This window comes from Pongo abelii, chromosome 1, assembly GCF_028885655.2.
Source record: "Pongo abelii isolate AG06213 chromosome 1, NHGRI_mPonAbe1-v2.0_pri, whole genome shotgun sequence".
NCBI classification, from domain to species: Eukaryota; Metazoa; Chordata; class Mammalia; order Primates; family Hominidae; genus Pongo; species Pongo abelii.
Genome location: NC_071985.2, coordinates 33,552,501 through 33,572,970, shown reverse-complemented (window position 1 = coordinate 33,572,970; position 20,470 = coordinate 33,552,501). Strand labels below are relative to the sequence as shown.

At 34.1% G+C, this 20,470-nt stretch overlaps 1 protein-coding gene across 1 annotated transcript in view; it reads right to left on the bottom strand.

Moving 5' to 3' along the window:
- The window catches only part of USH2A (usherin), an 827,758-nt gene that overhangs the window by 244,170 nt on the left and 563,118 nt on the right, over nucleotides 1-20,470 (bottom strand). The window contains exons 43-44 of the mRNA XM_024239307.3: nucleotides 9,999-10,333; nucleotides 8,995-9,117 (exon numbers count right to left, since the gene is read on the bottom strand). Of these exons, the coding sequence (XP_024095075.2) occupies nucleotides 8,995-9,117; nucleotides 9,999-10,333 (458 nt within the window). The remainder of the gene's footprint in view (nucleotides 1-8,994; nucleotides 9,118-9,998; nucleotides 10,334-20,470) is intronic.

The window sequence follows — 20,470 nt, the reverse complement described above, 5'->3', positions numbered from 1 at the left end:
ATGAAATGAAGCTAATGGCTCACAAGGGAATTGAACCAGCGACCTTGGCTTCATTAGCTCTCTCCCTGGGTAAAATACTTATAATTATATTTTACTTCATAAAATGACTTCAAAGAAATGTAGCTAGAGTCTGGATACCTAGTCTCCTCTCCTATAATATGTAAATTTTTCTTCCACATGTCTATGGTATTATACAATTAACAATCTTTTTGGATTTAAAGTGATACCATGTTTGTGGTTCTTTTCTACATGTGGAATTAACAATATCAGGTGGCACTAAAATGGTTGATTGTAAATAAATTCTATAGGGCTTTAGTTTTTATAATACTTTAAGAGATTTCACAATAATTTAGTTATGGCGAAATACACAATTTACATCTACAAAACTCAGGCCACATAGATACACACAATTGCGATGCCTGTTTTCAAGGCGGTTCTAAAATTTTAGAGTAAGAGATGGCTTTAGAGTTTATCTGCTTCAAATAATAAAGTGTCTGCTACATCTTACAGATTAAACAAAAAACCCTGAGACCCTGAGAAAACAAGTGGATTTGCATAAGTTTTCACAACTAGTTAATAGGGGTAGCTGGACATAGGGTTTCTTCATTTCCAATATTACACTATTTCCACTTTTTAAAAATTTAATTGAGAAATCAGTAGTATTTCATTTGAGGCCGTACATTTGTCTTTTGTACTTTCTTTAACTTTCATTGTTAAGTTAAATTTTTAAGGAAACAGGATTTTTTTTTTTTTTTTGAGACGGAGTCTCGCTCTGTGCCCAGGCTGGAGTGCAGTGGCGCGATCTCAGCTCACTGCAAACTCCGCCTCCCGGGTTCACGCCATTCTCCTGCCTCAGCCTTCAGAGTAACTGGGACTACAGGCGTCAGCCACCACTCCCAGTTTTTTTTTTTTTTTTTTTTTTTGGTAGAGACGGGGTTTCATCGTGTTAGCCAGGATGGTCTCCATCTCCTGACCTTGTGAGCCGCCCGCCTCGGCCTCCCAAACTGCTGGGATTACAGGCATGAGCCACCGCGCCTGGCCGAGGAAACAGGATCCTGAATCCTCTTAAATACTAAAATATACTGTTTTCATTTCATCTGAATTCCAATCTGCATTTAGTAAGAATATATACCTATGGCTTGTCTACATATATATGTTGATTCACATTTCACCACTTCATATCAAAAAAAGAATGTATTAGTTGGCTTGAAGTGGTTTTCCATTCACTCTATGTATATTGTTTTTCAAATGGACTTATGTGTTGATTGTTGATATTAAATGGGACATTCCATTTAATAAATGATAAAAGAATACATTTTAAAACAAAAATGCTAGATCAATTAACATCATATACTCATGACAAAACTTATGTGTATCAATCCTTCTCTCTTTCTTCTCTAAATACAAACTGTGTTCTCTAGGCATGTCCTGAAAAATGTCCATTTTAAACTCTGTAGGAAAAAACTTTTGCAATATAAGTATTCAAAGTAAGTGAATACTTATATTGAATCTATGACGTAGCCAGTAAAACCAATTGTTTTTGGGTCCATTTAGGAATACTTGGACTATTACAATAGTTTTTCCCCCATTTGCTTGAGACCATCCTCCGGTCTCTCCCTCCTCCACTCCCCAAACAGCAAATTGTAAACTTTATTATGGTATAGACATGACTATGGTAATTTTCCTCATAAAAAATAATACATGTTAAAATCTTACTTGTGGAACAATATTCATTTCAAGGTTCAGGTGTTATTACTCCAATGAATTAGAAAACTAGATTATGTTTAAATGATGCAGTTTTGCTTATTTACTGAATAGATAATTTTATAAATGAATGAATAGATGTTTCATAGTTATTTAAGCACTCAGTCTCAAAAATTTCAGGTCATTTATATAATTTTTTAGGTTAGTGAGATAAAAATCTGCCTGTCCAACAGAAAAAATATCTCTGCTGAAACTTAGCAAAGTGCTTTTAAAAATATATTGAAAAATTATATTGCTTTTTCATATTTAATACATCACTTCATTCATTCATTTGTTCATTCATTTAATATTTATTGGCTATTACCAATATGCCAGGTGTTAAAAATAATAAAATTGTTATCTGTCCACCTGGAGCCATAGTGTATATAAAATTTTACAGAAATATGTTTTTAAATGAGAACATCTAATTTATTCATTTATTCCTTATTCTTTGAACATGCATCAGATGAAGCATCTAATTTAACCATGTCCAGCTGGGAAGTCTTCACGGAGGAGGTAATATTTGGGGCAGGTTTTGATAAGAAGTAGTATTTTATCCAGTGAAGACATTTGTCCAGGGCAAAATATGTGAAGGCTTGTATCTTGGAAGGGTCTGATATATTGGGGGAAACCAAAATTCTTCAGGGCAGCTGCAGAATACCTGGGGTTATTTTCATCAGAATTAAAAATGTGTCAACTTTATTGATGTCCTAACAGAATTCATGTGTCAATATTGTCACCAATATAAATCATGCTTCTGAAAATGCAGATTATTTAGTTGCTTCTTCCACTAACTCTTCCTCATTTCTGCCACAACCCAAAGTATTCTTGAGTACACCATCACACAAGTGTGGATTTGAGAAATCTTATAAATCATACTTTTCCTTACATCTTCAAATCTTTTGTGGGAATAGCAAACAAAGAAAAATGAAATGCAATATTGTTTCCACTGCTTAAGTCTATAGCTATTAAAATTTTCAGTTGATGGTAGACACTTAAAAAATCTATTTGTTGATTCTAAAAATAGCATTGAAGATTTTTGCTTCAAAAATTGAAGAGTAATGTTTATCACACTTGAATATTTTTAATATGAGACATTTTAGATTGTGAGTGAAACTTGAAGCTGTTATGTTTCTGTTGCTATCTATACCTACACTACCAGAATTGTCAGACCTAAGATAATTTTGCAGGAATTTCCATCTTTGTTCTACTTTGTCATCAACATGAGAAAGAAACACAGCCAATGAAAGTAGTTTTTCTTTTTTTTTTTATTCTAAGAAAACACTGGGGGAAAAAAAACCTCCTATGACAAAACACATCCTTCTGGATCTAGAAGTTCATTTTTCATGAGTGATATAGTTTGGATATTTGTCCCCTCCAAATCTTATGTTGAAATGTGATCACTAATGTTGAATGTGGGCCCTAATGGGATGTGCTTGGGTCATGGGGGTGAATCCCTTATGAATGGTTTGCTGTCATCCCTGTGGTAGTGAGTGAGCTCTCACACTATTAGCTCAGGGGAGAGCTGGTTGTTTAAGAGCATGGCATTCCTCCCAGCGCCCTCTTGCTCCCTCTCTTGCCATGTGACATACCTGCTCCCTTTTCACCTTCCACCATGGATAAAAGCTCCCTGAAGCCTTCACCAGAGGAAGACGCTGGCACCAGGCTTCTTGTACAGCCTGCAGAACCATGAGCCAAGTAAACTTTTCTTTATAAATTATCCGGTCTCAGGTGTTTCTTTAGAGCAATGCAAAATGGGCTAATCCAATGAGGTAACACATAATATGATGACACAGAAAAGGACATCGTGTGGGGCATGTAAGGCATTGAAAAAAAAATCCAATGGGAAAAAACACTGTGCCCAATTTAATTTGAATGCGAAAGACATGTTTACTCCTTTTGAATTAAGTACATGGCTATGAGATGGCATACTAGTGTTGACAGAAGTTGGCTTTCATTCTTAGACTCAATTTTTATTCACATTCTCATATTAAGGAATAAATTAACAGCATCTATCTCATCTTGGTAGTCATGGGAGAAGCTTTCCTTTCACTTGCCTTTTCTGTGTACAAAGTTAACTTCTTCACTTAATAGCTACGATCTGACATTATTTATATTCTAGAAACACGTGTCATGGAACCGACCCAGTCTTTCATACTAGCAAAGATGAAGATGTCATCTATACACATTTAATCTCATTACAAACAAGAGGAACAAAAGTTACGTTCTTTTGAATATTATCCCCCACAGAAATGGCATCCTCTTTTAGGACTTGAAACATCTTTATTTTAGTAGGTTTAAAAATATATATGAAAATATATGTCTATAAGATTTAAAGTTAGAATTTATGATATATTTAGCTTAAGCATTTAAATCTTAAGTCTTACCCTTCTTTGAAAAATAAGACAAAAATGTGTTAATTTTGAATGTTTTAATTTAAATGTAATACAATTAGTGGATTCTCAAGGAATCACATAGAGGTCTCCATCCAAATTGTCATTGCAAAAAAAAAAAAAAAATACTCTGAGAAATGTATAAATAACTAAAAGGAATAGCAATTCGAACATACCTTCCTTCATAAACTTAATGAAAGCTAATTTATAAATCTAAACTATAATCTGCAAGTCAATATTTTCTCTATAATAGTAAAATAACCCTATTCTTTATTATAACTTGTTCTTCTTTAAATCCACAACGAAAAGGAGAACATGCTCATTGTATTCTTAGCAGTTTTATCTGATCACTTAGGAACCAAGGCAGTGTTGTTAGGTGCTGAAAATTGTAAGGGTAGATTGATACTTAAAATGAAGGAGGTCGTCGCCCTCTTGTTAAACCCTGCATGACTCACATCGGCAGCTTCAGATGACAACAGCACGTTCACCAGATTTTCTAACCGATGAAAATGTCAGGAAACCCAAAGTTATAGTTCCCCCAACAACCATAACTTGGTCATTTTGCAAGGAATTATTAAGGATGAAAAGTTAGAAACTGACAAGCAGTATAAACTTGTAGTTATACGTAGTTCGTGTCTACGCAGGCAGAGCAAAATTCAATAATGAGGCAACTAGCTGTGCAATTTAGACAAAAATTACTCCTTACATAAGATAATCATAAGAGCAAAAAGTATTTTTGTTAGAATTAAATTATCTGGATAATTGGCTTGAGACTGTTTTGTACATGTAGATATAAAAGAAAAAAATAACTACTAGAATGATCTGAATTTCCAAATATAATGTTTTAAATTAAATTGGTGCTTTTCTATACATTATAAACACATACTTAGCCAAAATAGACCACTTGAACTAGGAAATTGGCTTCAACTTATATTTACTGTCACAAATATATTCATAAAGAGATGTCTAGTGAATCTTAATTTTACTTTTTATATCAGGAGAAGTGCCATTTAAAAGCTGATTCTAAATGTAACTATGGTGATATTCAAGTCAAGATGGTAAGAAACACTTCAGTGCTCCTTTTATTTATGCAGATGTAAAGTTAAGAAGGAAATCGGGATGGTGGAATCTGGGGAGAACAGGAAATTACATAATCCTCCCAAAGATATTAGAATTCAATTAAAAACCCAAGAAAACATACCTGGCCAAACAAATAAATCAGCAAAACAAATATAGGCAAAGGAAGGGCCACGAAGGAACTGTAATACAGGTGTGAACCAACACATGATGAACACTCAGCTTCGTCCCCCTGTGCAATTTGAGAGACCACTAGCTGACCAGCAGGAACAAGGAGCCCCAGATGTTGCCAAGGTGGCCAGTGGCACCATCTGACCAAACAAAATCACTTCCTTTAGATAGAAAAACATCATGCCCACCAAGGGACCAAGTTTTGGTTTTCTTTCATATTTGCGAGACATTCCCCCTTGGGCTAAAGGCACTCCTAGCTTTTTATGGACTTACAAAGGGTAGAGGGCTAGAAAAAGAGATTCTCATAAAGACTCACACAATTTACACTGAACGTTAAGAAGAAATGCTTTTTTTTTTCTACAAGCTTTATGTAAGTTGTAGCTGTTATTTTAATAAATAAAAAAAAATCTTTGCAAGTACTACCAGTAAAAAATGACATTTGGCATTATGAAACTAGTCAAAATATCCCTTCAACACAATTTTGTTATCTGCACACTTCCCTTCCGGAAGCAGCTGTCATAGGTGTGTTTATGTCAATTCATGTTTCAATTTAAGTTGTGGAAATTCACTTTATTTTTTTCCTGAAATCTTAGATTTGAACTTCTCATTAAGAATCCTTAGAGGAATCACTAAAAATTCATAACTAACTTCATGGCCTTGGTCCTAATTATTTAATAAGTTTTCAGTTCTTGTGTAAAGAAACAAAATTAACTTTTGGAGACTTATTCTTTGTTTTTGCTGAGTAGCTCATGGCTAAAACTCAGATTCAGTAATGTTAAATAGTCAAGTTCTATTTATTTTTTGAAATAGTTATATTTAAGCACTTAACAGTTCATAGGTCACAGAAAGCTACTATTTGAAATGACTTCTTTAGGCAGAATTGGTGACTTTGTAGATAACTCTGAGGACAGCAATTAATATATATATTTTATATATTTTATTTTATTTTATTTTATTTTTTTAAATTTATTTATTTATTATTATTATACTTTAGGTTATATATATAAATTAATTATATATATAATTAATACATATAATATTATATTAATTATTATATTATATTATATATTATATAATATATAAAATTTACATTATATATTATATAATATATAAAATATATATTATATTTTATATATTATATATAAAATATATTAAATATAATTTATATATTATATATAAAATAATATATATAATATATAAAAAAAAATAATTTATATATTATATATAAAATAATTTATATATTTTATATATAAAATAATTTATATATAATATATAAATAATTTATATATTATATATAAAATAATTTATATATTATATATAAAATAATTTATATATTATATATAAATAATTTATATATTTTATATATTATATATAAATAATTTATATATTTTATATATTATATATAAAATAATTTATATATTTTATATATTATATATAAAATAATTTATATATTTTATATATTATATATAAAATAATTTATATATTTTATATATTATATATAAAATAATTTATATATTTTATATATTATATATAAAATAATTTTTATATTTTATATATTATATATAAAATAATTTTTATATTTTATATATAAAAGAATTTTTATATTTTATATATAAAATAATTTATATTTTATATATAATATATTTTATATATTTTATATATAAAATAATTTATATTTTATATATAATATATTTTATATAATATATAAAATATATAAAATATATAATATTATATATTATTATAAATATATTATATATAAATATATATTAATTATATATAATTAATTAATATATATTATATAATATATATAAATAATATATAAATATATATTATATCACATTCTCTACGGAGGGGGCGGGGGGAAGGGTTCCTCCACTAGATTATGAGTTCTTTGAAGGCAAGGGCTAAGATGTATTTATCTTTTGTTCCTTATCACAGTGCCTCAGCACACAGTAAGCAAAAATAAACAAAATAAATGAATTTATTCTACTGAAGTGATAATCATATAGGGATGCCAAGTTAAGTAAATTATGAATTGAAAGTAGTTGAGAATAGTATAATGAGCATTATAATTTAGGATAAGAAACATGAATCTGCTAGTAATTGGCCAATCTTCACCTATAAAAGTGGCAGTTTCATATAGTTCATTCTGTTGCTTGATCAGATTTATGAGATGCCTCTCTCTGAGAATCTTACAAGAACTAGGATGTTTTCCCACCACAACTTTTTAAGAGGACAGGAGAATTTTCCTTAGTTTTGCCATTCCCCAGAGAGAAGAACACTACAGCTAATATTCCTAAGGTGCAGAAAAGTGAAGTAATCCTTGACTGAGCTAACCTATTTTTAAGTATTCAGGTGTACGGCACTATGTGCTGCTATGTGCCAGATGCCATGCTAGAAACTGAAGACAGAGTGACGAAGACCACACCCCTGCCTTATGGTAGATCTGATAATATAATGTGGTGTTTAGACAACAGTCAGGCCAGTACACTACAATAACAATAGTGATATGTTAGGGGATGTCCTATGGAAATATTACAGAGGAGCTGAATCAGACCAGCAAGAGTGTTGGCAGGAAAGGCCTCCTAGAGGAAGAAACCTCCAGGCTAAGACGTAGCAGATGATCTAGTCAGGCAACAGGAAAAGGCAACTATGGGGAAAAGCTGAAGGAGCAAGTGTTGTATGTTGAAGGTACTGAATGCAATGCAAATGTGGCTGGAATCCAGAGGCCTTGGTAAGAAAGGGATGGGAGACAAGGCTAGAGTGGTAAACAGGGTTCAGACTACAGCTACCCAGTGGTGGGTCTAGAAAAATAATGACCCAGATAGAAAAGTTACTGAAACATATGATTGAGGAGTTTTCATAAAATAACATTCATGTTTTCTGAAATTTAATCACATTGCTTGAACTCATGAAGATTTAGAAGTCATTTAATTCTATAGAATCACTTCATTTTATGAACAACAAAAATGAAGCCCAGAGAAGTTAAGTGATTTTTAAGTAGTGAAGCTTTGTGGACTAAAGTCACAAAGCTAGTTTTCTAGCACAGGGTAAAGCAGAACCAGATCTCCTAACTCTCCCATGTAGCACCCTTTTTCTAACATCACCTATTAGCCCTTACTTAATGTCTTTGAACTCTAGATTGAATTCTTTCAAGTCCCAATCCTGTTCACTAATTTTTTTTTGTGGACGGAATCAATAACTTACAATCAATTATAAGTCATTATAATTCATTTATAAGTCATTTCTAGAAATAGCAAGCATTCTACAAGTGCCCAGGAATTTCCCCCATTTTGTATGTGTTCAATATTTCCAAATTCTTCCATTATGTTTTAGTCTAGATAGAGCCGTGACAAAGGCAATAGGTTAAGGCTTGAACATCTACAAGTTCAACTTCAAAAGGCTTATTTTAAGCATGCAGTTAAGATGGAAAACATTAAACATGCTGACTGTTATGGCTGGATGATTAATACCACAGATAATAACCAAACATGTTTTATTGCATAACTGATAACATGCTCACACAACGAAGACACTAAGATACTTTGAACTATTCAACCTGCCCAGAACTAAATGCCAGCATTTGTTTTTATAGTTTTTGTAATCTCACCTGCTAAGACCCTTATCTTCATAAAACCACTGAGTTCCTGAATAAATATTGTGCCACCGATTTAAATCTTCTGGGGGATTTGATGCAAGTGGTTGCTGGATTTTACGTCTCAGAAGCTCATATCTAAAGCAAAAGACAAGCAGGAACATCAGGATTATCTCAACTAATATTGAGATTACCAAAACTCAGGCTGTTTTGTGGCATGTGCGTGTGATATATGTGTGGAAGCATAAAGAATAACATCTTAAGTTTACAGCTTTGTGGTTTTGTTTCAGATGAACATTTTTTTCTGGATGAAATTCCATATATTTAATATTTTGAAGAATCGGTTACATTCACATTTTACTATTATCTCCCAGAATGATAGCATTTTAGATTTCTTCTAAGTTAGATTTGACAAATCTTTACTGCCAGTTTCGCACAAAGTAGAAATACACAAAGCTTATCAAGTTAATGGTTTCCTATGACTATCAATACTTTATAAACAATGATAATATTATCAACTTTGTATTCTTGGCCAAGTACCAAGTTTGGGTGGTTGCAAAACCATTTCTGAATCACAGCTCTTTTCTTTCATCTTATCTGGATCCCTGACCACACTCCTCACAAGTTTCCATATGCTAACAACGTGCCAAAGAATTACTGTGTTAGCCTTAGAATTCTGAGGTACCTTTGTGCAAATGTATCATATAGAACATACATCAGGTTTGCCTAACATATAATAAAAGCATATGTTGAAAATGAAGTGATGGGTTATGTAGCGAATCCTTAGAGAATAGTGATTGTGGTTTCAAGGGTTTTTAGTTCTTCAAATTGATAAACTTTGATGTTTCCATAATAAGTTGAAGTGTACAGTATGATAGTGTATCAAAGTTATGAGTCAGGGGATATTCAATGCCAAATTAGTTCTATGTTCATATAGGAATAAAAGCCTCCTTCATTTCCCTACTTCTCAGAGAGATAAGGACTATAGCAAAATAAAAATCATAGTCACCTTCTCTTACCTCAAATTAGGTCCATTTGGCTTGGATGGTGGTTGCCAAGAAATCACAACATATGATTCACTTAGCGGAATCACAGACAATGGGCCAACATTCTGAGGTACGGTGGGGTGAGTGGTAATATAGGTAGGTAAACTCTCTGTGCACCCTCCAAGGTACCCATTACCCCCTGAGCAAGCAACAATGGTGACAGAATAATTAGTGAAAGGAATTAGATGAGTAACTTTTTGACTTAACGCTGCAGAAGTCACATTGGTTATAGTGATGTGAGGGTCAGGCATGCGAATCTCATAGCTAAGTATGTCTCCGTTCTGGATGAGTGGGGGTTTCCAAGTGACCTGAAATGAAAGATAAACTTAGAATCAGTGTGACGATACAGGAATAGAGCAATTGAAGTTCACGAGGCCTAGAATTTTGCTCTTGTTTTCAGTTAAGTCATTTTCTAAATGGCTACCTTCTCCTGACTACTTTGGACTAGACAGTAATGAAGGGTTTGAGACCAATTAGCAGTACTCCAGGAGCTAAATGAAATGCTGTTTCCTGGGTTTTGCTTTCAGTGTTGCCACTTTCTATGACTGTCAGACTGATACACACCTTAGTGATTCATCGCCACTGTGGGTGTTCTGAAGGACACAGAGCAAACACATGGAGAAAATTCACACATCCACATGCTTCAATAGGGTTGCATAGGATTTGATAGTTTTCATGTTTATAACTCAATTAAATGAAACATCAGAACTCATTTCTTTGCACTGTTAGTGTGCCTGCCAAATAAGTCACTTTTTCTTGGAGGAAGGGAAAGAGAAATCATTATTCATATTTTCTGAAGATGCAAAATTGAGTTCCTGAATCTTATTTATATATAACTTAGCAATTAAAGCATTAACAGCACATCCTCTTCTCAGGGATAAGAAATGTATAGAAAGCTTTTAAAAAGGGAAGCCAAAGATGTTTGTGCTTAGCTAACATGTGGACTTGAGCATCAGAAGAAAGAACAACATTTTGTAATAGAATTCTAGAATGTCTGAAGTTTATTTTCTTTTCTGGCTAAACTGTACGGGAGCATAGTGGTAACACACTCGTGTTCTTATGGGAAAAGAGATCCCAAAAAATGTGCACAGGCCATGACAAAAATCATTTGTTTACATGTTATCCTGTTTCATCTCTTTTATTGGTACCTTCTAGTGCTCCTTATATAAATGCCAGGATATATATCTCATGTCCCAGCCTGTAAGCTTCTTCATAGCAGGGATAAATTGTACATTCACTTAGTACCATGTGCACAGAGGTAGAGTTCAGTTAGTAATTATAGTCATGTTTTGTTAGATTATATTTTTTTCCCTAGCATACAGTTATTTTGAAACTTTAAGAGACAGGTTTCTACAAGGTGACATATTTATATGCAAACCAAAGAGGAGCAATATAGAAATTAAAATGCAGAAAGACTGACCATAATTTTCTATCTTAAATCAAAGGGAAAAGGTTTCATCCAGGAAGACCATGACCTGAGATTTCTTAAAGAGTATTCTTACTAATAATTGGTGACAAAAAGGGCTCTCACCACATGTTAGTTGGACAATTGCTTGATGATTACTTTGGTAATTTATAATTAACAATGGGCCAATATCTACCGAATTATACTACAGGGGGTGAAATCATTGTTAATTTTAAAAAAACTTTTTGGAGAGTTCTAAGAAGAGAGGCTGGGATGAAGAAGTTTTAGATGTGTTCCTTATAAACATAGAGGATTTGCCTGGATGTGGAGAATATTTTTAAAAACACCCTACAACAAGAAAAGTTGCAGAACAGACATAGGACTCTATTTGTTTTGGAGGTGCAATGCTGTCTGTGGACCTGAAAAATGAGTCAAGGTCAAACTCAGAGAGCTTCCTGGTATTTGTAATAGAAATGAAAAAAAGAAGAGCTATCACAGCTAAATTCAACCTGACTAATCTGAAGAATACGGCTTTCTTGCCTCTTAGACCAGAATACTTTGAGAGTTCAGGTCAGAGCTTGGCAGCACTTTAAAGAGTTAATAGTCCTTGCCCATGCCTATGTCCTGAATAGTATTGCCTAGATTTTCTTCTAGGGTTTTTATGGTTTTAGGTCTAACATTTAAGTCTTTAATCCCTCTTGAGTTGATTTTTGTAAAAGGTATAAGGAAGGGATCCAGTTTCAGCTTTCTACATATGGCTAGCCAGTTTTCCCAGCACCATTTATTAAATAGGGAATCCTTTCCCCATTTCTTGTTTTTGTCAGGTTTGTCAAAGGTCAGATGGTTGTAGATGTGTGCTATTATTTCTGAGGGCTCTGTTCTATTTCATTGGTCTATATCTCTGTTTTGGGATCTAATTAAACTAAAGAGCTTCTGCACAGCAAAAGAAACTACCATCAGAGTGAATGGGCAACCTGCAGAACGGGAGAACATTTTTACAATCTACCCATCTGACAAAGTGCTAATATCCAGAATCTACAAAGAACTTAACCAAATTTACAATAAAAAATCAAACAACCCCATCAAAAAGTGGGCAAAGGATATGAACAGACACCTCTCAAAAGAAGACATTTATGCAGCCAACAGACACATGAGAAAATGCTCATCATCACTGGCCATCAGAGAAACGCAAATCAAAATCACAATGAGATACCATTTAGAATGGCGATCATTAAAAAGTCAGGAAATAACAGGTGCTGGAGAGGATGTGGAGAAATAGGAACATTTGTGTTTTTTTATACTTTAAGTTTTAGGGTACATGTGCACAACGTGCAGGTTTGTTACATATGTATACATGTGCCATGTTGGTGTGCTGCACCCATTAACTTGTCATTTACATTAGGTATATCTCCTAATACTATCCCTCCCCCCTCCCCCCACCCCACAACAGCCCCCGGGGTGTGATGTTCCCCTTCTCGTGTCCTAGTGTTCTCATTGTTCAATTCCCACCTGTGAGTGAGAACATGCGATGTTTGGTTTTTTGTCCTTGCAATAGTTTGCTGAGAATGATGGTTTTCAGCTTCATCCATGTCCCTACAAAGGACATGAACTCATCCTTTTTTATGGCTGTATAGTATTCCATGGTGTATATGTGCCACATTTTCTTAATCCAGTCTATCATTGTTGGACATTTGGGTTGGTTCCAAGTCTTTGCTAATGTGAATAGTGCCACAATAAACATACGTGTGCATGTGTACACTATTGGTGGGACTGTAAGCTAGCTCAACCATTGTGGAAGACAGTATGGCGATTCCTCAAGGATCTAGAACTAGAAATACAATTTGACCCAGCCATCCCATTACTGGGTATATACCCAAAGGATTATAAATCATGCTTCTCTAAAGACACATCCACATATATGTTTATTGCAGCACTATTCACAATAGCAAAGACTTGGAATGAACCCAAATGTCCATCAATGATAGACTGGATTAAGAAAATGTGGCACATATACACCATGGAATACTATGCAGTCATAAAAAAGGATGAGTTCACGTCCTTTGTAGAGACATGGATGAAGCTGGAAACCATCATTCTGAGCAAACTATCACAAGGACAGAAAACCAAACACCGCATGTTCTCACTCATAGGTGGGAATTGAACAATGAGAACACTTGGACACAGGGTGGGGAACATCACACACTGGGGCCTGTTGTGGGGTGGAGGGAGAAGGGAGGGATAGCATTAGGAGATATACCTAATGTAAATGACGAATTAATGGGTGCAGCGCACCAACATGGCACATGTATACCTATGTAACAAACCTGCATGTTGTGCACATGTACCTTAGAACGTAAAGTATGAATACTTAGGAGATAGTCTGTGTTAGTAGTTGAGCTAACAGTGAATTGATTTGGAACTTGGTATTGAGACTGAGAAAGAGCATTCATAAGATAGAACTTGAATAACATATCTACCAGCAGAGATGAAGAGATTTGGTATAATGACTCTGCAGATAAACATTTCAACATCTAAAGAAACCCTATTTTTCTACTATAAATGTTTTCACCTAAAACTTATTTTTTACTTTTTAAAAAGTTACAAACTTAGAAAAAACTCACAGCAGTGAGTTACAAGAAATGAATCTAATTCTACAGAAAATTTCTAGAACTATGTGAAACAACCTCTTATAACAATATGGAGAAGGATATTGTCATTATAGTCAGTAGGCCAACAGAGATGGTATCTAATTTGATCACCCTCCTGAAAATATCCTGGAGCCATTAGTAAAAACAAATGTGTTGGCTGGGTGTGGCGGCTTATGCTTGTAATCCCAGGACTTTGGGAGGCTGAAGCAGGTGGATCACCTGAGGCCAGGAGTTCGAGACCCACCTGGCCAACATGGCGAAACCCCGCATCTACTAAAAATACCAAAAATCACCTGGGTGTGGTAGCAGGTGCCTGTAATCCCAGCTACTCGGGAGGCTGAGGCAGGAGAATTGCTTGAACCAGGGAGGCGGAGGCTGTACTGAGCAGAGATTGCATCATTGAACTCCAGCCTGGGCAACAAGAGTGAAACTCTATCTCAATCAATCAATCAATCAATCAATCAATGCGTCCAAGATTTTTTTTTTTTTTAAGACAGCATCTCACTCTGTCACCCAGCCTGGAGTGCAGCAGTGCAATTTCAGCCCACTGCAACCTCCTCCTCCTGGGTTCGAGCGATTCTCCTGCTTCAGCCCCCTGAGTAGCTGGGAGTACACACATGTGCTACCACACCCGGCTAATTTTTGTAGTTTTAGTAGAGAGAGGTTTTGCCATGTTGGCCAGGCTGGTCTCGAACTCCTGACCTCAGGTGATCCACCTGCCTTGGCCTCCCAAAGTACTGGAATTACAGGCGTGAGCCACGACACCTGGCCCATGTCTAAGAATTTTAAGGAGCCAGTTAACTAAATATTGTATTCTATTCTTTTCTATGCTTAAGACCACATTTATTATTGTATGTGTGGTCAAAATATATGAGATTAAAACTTTCAGTTTGTTTAACTTCCTATGACCTTTTGTATATCCATTGTACATAAGAAAGATTATGAAATATTGCTGCATCCCTAAAAATTCAGACAAAAGAACATGTTATTGGCCTGAATAAGCAAGAAATGTGTTCTCTAAAACAATAATATTACATTAAAACTTTTAAATAGAATTATAGTTTTGCACTGGAAATAAAATGTTTACTTCAGAGATGGCTTTCCTATCACAATGACTTCTTTTATTTGAGTGGTTCTTAATGATTTAGGTTTCCATTTTTTCTGTTTATTATAAGTCTTCAGAAAATAGGACGGCTAAATTGCTGGTTAAGTGTTTAAGGAAGGATTGACTTTTAGCAGCTCTTTTACATCCCTGAAAAGTCTCTCTAAAAAAATCATGGCACCTTCAAAGTTCCCCATTTTAAGCAGAAACTTAGACATCCAGTTTAGTTGATTGGCTTCAGGCTTGAAAAGAGTAACACCCGAAAGCATAGTAAGCAACTTCCTCACTTCTTTAACTCCATCAAAGTATTTTTAAGAACTTTATGAATAAGAGCATTTATAAAGATTGATATATGGGTTAAAAATGGACTAAGAGATGATAAATGTCTCAAAGCTGTGTGGCTTTAGGCAAAACATTTAACATCTCCAGGCCTTGGAACCCTCATGTCTAATGTGATGAGACAATCCTTGCCATCATATGTAGACATAAGATTGCATAATTCTAAGAGTATTTTGTCAATAGAAGATAAAAATGTACCATAAAGAAAGATCACGTGGGAATATTTGACTCCGTACAGTGTAGCAATTGCTCTTATGATGGACTCCCCTGAAAAATTCATACAGAATAAGATGTGCAATAAATATTTGTTGAAATAAAAGTAAAGTTGTCTTTCAAAATGTCTTCCTTTCCTTTAAAAATATTAATCTTAATTTTTAATTTCAAATATTCTATTTGCATTTTTTCAATCAGACAGAGAAAGAGTACAAATATATAAATACAAGAAACATTAATTGCGACTCTGTTTTATTTCACTCAGGTGAGAAGGTAATAGTCTGAAGTTTATTCTTCCATACTTTTTGTATGCTCATACAAGCAAAGCAAATATACTCATACATATCCTAGGTCTCCCTCTCTTTCTCTTTTATTTTTTAAAAAATTTTCACAGAAAAAAAGTTCTCTACCCCTTATGCTGCAACTTGCTTTTCAGACTTAATTGATTACGGACACACCCTATTATTTTTTACAGTTGCATAATATTCCTTTCATGGTTGAAAACAAATTATTTGTTAATCCTACTGACATTATTTTATGCTAAAAATAATATTTGAAAATGTATGCAATATGTGCTCTTGTGTTTATTTCATATTGGAAAGATTACCAAGGATTGCCATGCCAAAAGGAAAATGCATGTTTAATTTTAATCATTATTGATATACTACTTTCTTAAAAAGTTGGGGAAATTCACTTTATCACAAGCAATGAAATTATCCATGATCTGTGCCTCCACAAACTCTTGAAATTACTGATAGTAGTTTTTGCTAATATTACTTGCTTCTTTAATTAATTTTCATTCCCTTGACTTTATGTGAGGTATGAATGAAAAATTAATTGTGGTTTTTGTCATTATTTTTAATGGTAAAAACCGTAATTACTTTTGCACCAACCTAATATATCCTCTTACCTAAATTATTTTCTATTAAAATATCTTGTATTATAAATTATTAGAAGGTCTATGTATATTAAGGTGAAATTGATTTGTCTGTAGTATGTGTTACAGATATACTTTCCCAATCTATCTTTTGGATGTTAACTTTTTTTGGTGGGGGGGCAGTTTATGCCTTAGAAAATCAATCAGATTATTTCTAGCTACATATAGCTATCTTTTTTTTTAAGCTACTGAGTTTCTTTTTTTCTTTAGAAAGTTCTTCCCTACATTTAGATTACATGAAATTCTCCTTTTTTTCCCCTAAGATTTTTACTTTTTAACATTAACCTTTTTTTTTTTTTTTTTGAGACGGAGTCTCGCTCTTTCGCCCAGGCCGTAGTGCAGTGGCGCTATCTCGGTTCACTGCAAGCTCCGCCTCTCGGGTTCACGCCATTCTCCTGCCTCAGCCTCCCGAGTAGCTGGGACTACAGGCGCCCGACACCGTGCCCGGCTAATTTTTTGTATTTTTAGTAGAGACGGAGGTTTCACCGTGTTGGCCAGGATGGTCTCGATCTCCTGACCTCGTGATCCGCCCGCCTTGGCCTCCCAAAGTGCTGGGATTACAGGCATGAGCCATCGCGCCCGGCCTAACATTTTTTAATTTATGGGAATTTATTTATAATATGATATGATAAAGGGATCTGTTTTTTCCTTACACATTGATAGTTGGTTGGGCTGGTATCATTTTTAAAGCAAACCATTCTTTACCAATGAAATAAAATGCAGCTTCTACCTACAATAAGTCATTTCAACAGACACTTGTATCTATACCTAAACTCTCTAGTTGGTTCCAATGACCATTTGTCTTTTTTTATGCCAATACCATATTATTATAATTCAATGGCTTTAGAGTAAGTTTACATGCTACAGAAAGTACCACCTCACTATTCTTCCACAATTTTCTATAATATTTTCAATCATTTAGTCTTCTATTTATACTTTAAAATCATTTTATCCAGCTTCATCCATGAAGCCATCATTCTCAGTAAACTAACACAGGAACAGAAAACCAAACACCGCATGTTCCAAACACCGCATGTTCCCACTCATAAGTGGGAGTTGAACAATGAAAACACATGGACACAGGGAGGGGAACATCACACACTGGGGCCTGTCAAGGGGTGGAGGGTAAGGGGAGGGAGAGCATTAGGACAAATTACTAATGCATGCAGGGCTTAAAACCTCGATGAGGGGTTGATAGGTGCAGCAAACCACCATGGCACATGTATACCTATGTAACAAACCTGCACGTTCTGTACATGTATCCCAGAACTTAAGGTAAAATAAAAAATAAAAAATCACTTTATCCAGTTTGAAATAAAACAAACAAAAAATATTGGCATTCTGATTTGAATGATGTTCAGTTTATATGCTGACTTTGGAAGGATTGTCTTGTTATGGAATTAAGTCCTTCCATCCAGGAAGATTGCACTTTTTTTCCATTTGTTGCAGTGTAAAGAAGAAGAGAAGAGCATAGGCTCTAGAACCCTATTGCCTGGGTGTGAAGTCCAACTCTTACTCCTTATGTAATCTTACGCAGATTACTTAATCCTTCATTCTCAGTTTTCCTGTCTGTAAAATGGGAACAACAATAGCATCTATCTGACACAGTTGTAGTAAGAATTAAATGAAAGCAATTTCTAGAACATAACATGAACTTGATGAATATATTTTCATTATTATTTTATTTCTTTCTGTAAAATATTTATACTTTCTGTCTGTGGTTTATTTTAAGTAGACATCAAACATTGGCCCATCTTTAAAAGTTAATGAGGATGATGATTAAGAATCAACTTCTTTCACTTTGCTTTATTATCAAACCCATAAATGAGTGACCCTAAGTGTACATAACAGAGGGAAGGAAGCCACACATGTTTGTGGTCTGGGTGACACTGTTCCTTGTGGCGCACCTGCCAAGGCTGGTGGCTTCAGCTGTCTGAGCTGAGTGAGGATGCTACTGTATAAGAGGAGCTGACAGCTGCAGGATTACTCTATTTTATTTCGCTTTACCTGTGAAAAAGTGGACAGGGGCATCAGGGTTTAGAGGCTCATGATGTTATCATAAAAGAAGTTTTTTTTTCTTTTTTTTGCTGCATCACAGTCATGCAACTTAGTTATTTATACATATTATTTCTTATCAATCCTCATTCAAGGCTTCAGTGCAGCAGTTTATACATTGACTTTATCCCATTTAAGTACCTTCTTCCTAATCTGATTTTACTTTGACTTTTTGTTAGAAATAAGTTATTAATTGATCAAAAAGAAAAAACCATATGGGCTTTCTACTTTAAATGGTTGATGTAAGAAGTATGTTGATAGATTTTTTGATGTTGAACCATCCTTACATTTTTAAAATGAAATCAGTTTGTCCTTGTATATCATTCTTTTAATATACTGCTTAATTCAGTTTGGTAATCTTTTATTTAGAAATTTTGAATCTGTATTCATAAATGAAATTAGTCTATAGTTTCATTGAACTGTTTTAGGTCTTGGTAGAGCATTTTTACCAACCTTATAAAATGAAATAAATTTTCTTAGGTGATTAAATATGAAATAATAGTGCATGGCTTTCACTTTTTCAGGTGACACAACTCTGACATTATATATTTATTTTTCTTGTAATCAAATAAGATTTTAAGCATATAATTTCATCTATGCTGCTGTGCTCTCCAATTTATCTTTCTCAAGGCTCATATTTATGCGAAGTCATATCACCTCTTTTAGTACTTACTAATATGTTACACTGCATTTATTTTCTAGTTGGCCTAAGTATGTGTTGTCTCTCTTGCTTTCCCTATTGGACTGTAATTCTTACAGGTGGCATTGTATGGAGGAAAAAGCCACATTGCACAAAATGAGTAACACTAAGGTGAAATACCAACTCTGCTCCTTGTATCATCCCCCACCCTATCAGCTGGTATTCCGTATTTCTCTACACTCAATTTGTTCTTCTCCTCCAAGTCCTTATTACTTCCAGGTGTATCACATAGTTATTTGTTTGCATTCTGTCTAAAATGAAATCGCCATGAGCCTAGGGACTTCATCTTGTTCTCTTCTCTGTCCCCACTGCCTAAAAGAGACACTTACAAAGATGTTCACTCATGTACTGATGTTCCGTAAATGTCAACAGAACTGAAATTATTATTGTTACTGCTGTTAATATTACTGACAATTTCCTTCATCCATCCTAATACCTGGAACAACCCTCTATGGTAAATGGTTGAATTAATTTCTTAACCAATGCATTAATGACTATCCTTCTGTTATTTCACATAAAATATTTTCTATTTGCAATTTGGACTTTTAAATCTCATATTTTACAAAGAGAAGTCATTATTTAGCTGTCATATACCTCTGTTTACCAGCTAAGCTATATCACGAGAACACCTACTTTGGTAAAGTCTGAAGATCGTTCTGAACATGTGAGCCTATAATACTGAAGGACAGATATGTTATCTTAATACTCTTTAAATAGTATATAGCATTAAATACTAGACACAGTTGAATATTCCTGCTGATTCTCCTTATTGATAACTTTTTATTTCCTAGTTATAAGATGAGAATAAAAAGTGTGAATTTTTAGATTACTAGTGCACAATGTTCATATATTTCAGATACCTTCTTAGAGACATTTAGACTCCTGACTTGGGTTACCAATGCCTTGTGGCCTCAGGTGAGTGCCTATGAGATTCAGCTTTCTAGCCACGCTAATCTAAACTTCTCTAGCAAGCTGACAAGCCGTGTATATTGTTTAATTCGTGGATGATATTACAAAATCAAAAGAGGGTAAAAATGTGAAGAAAA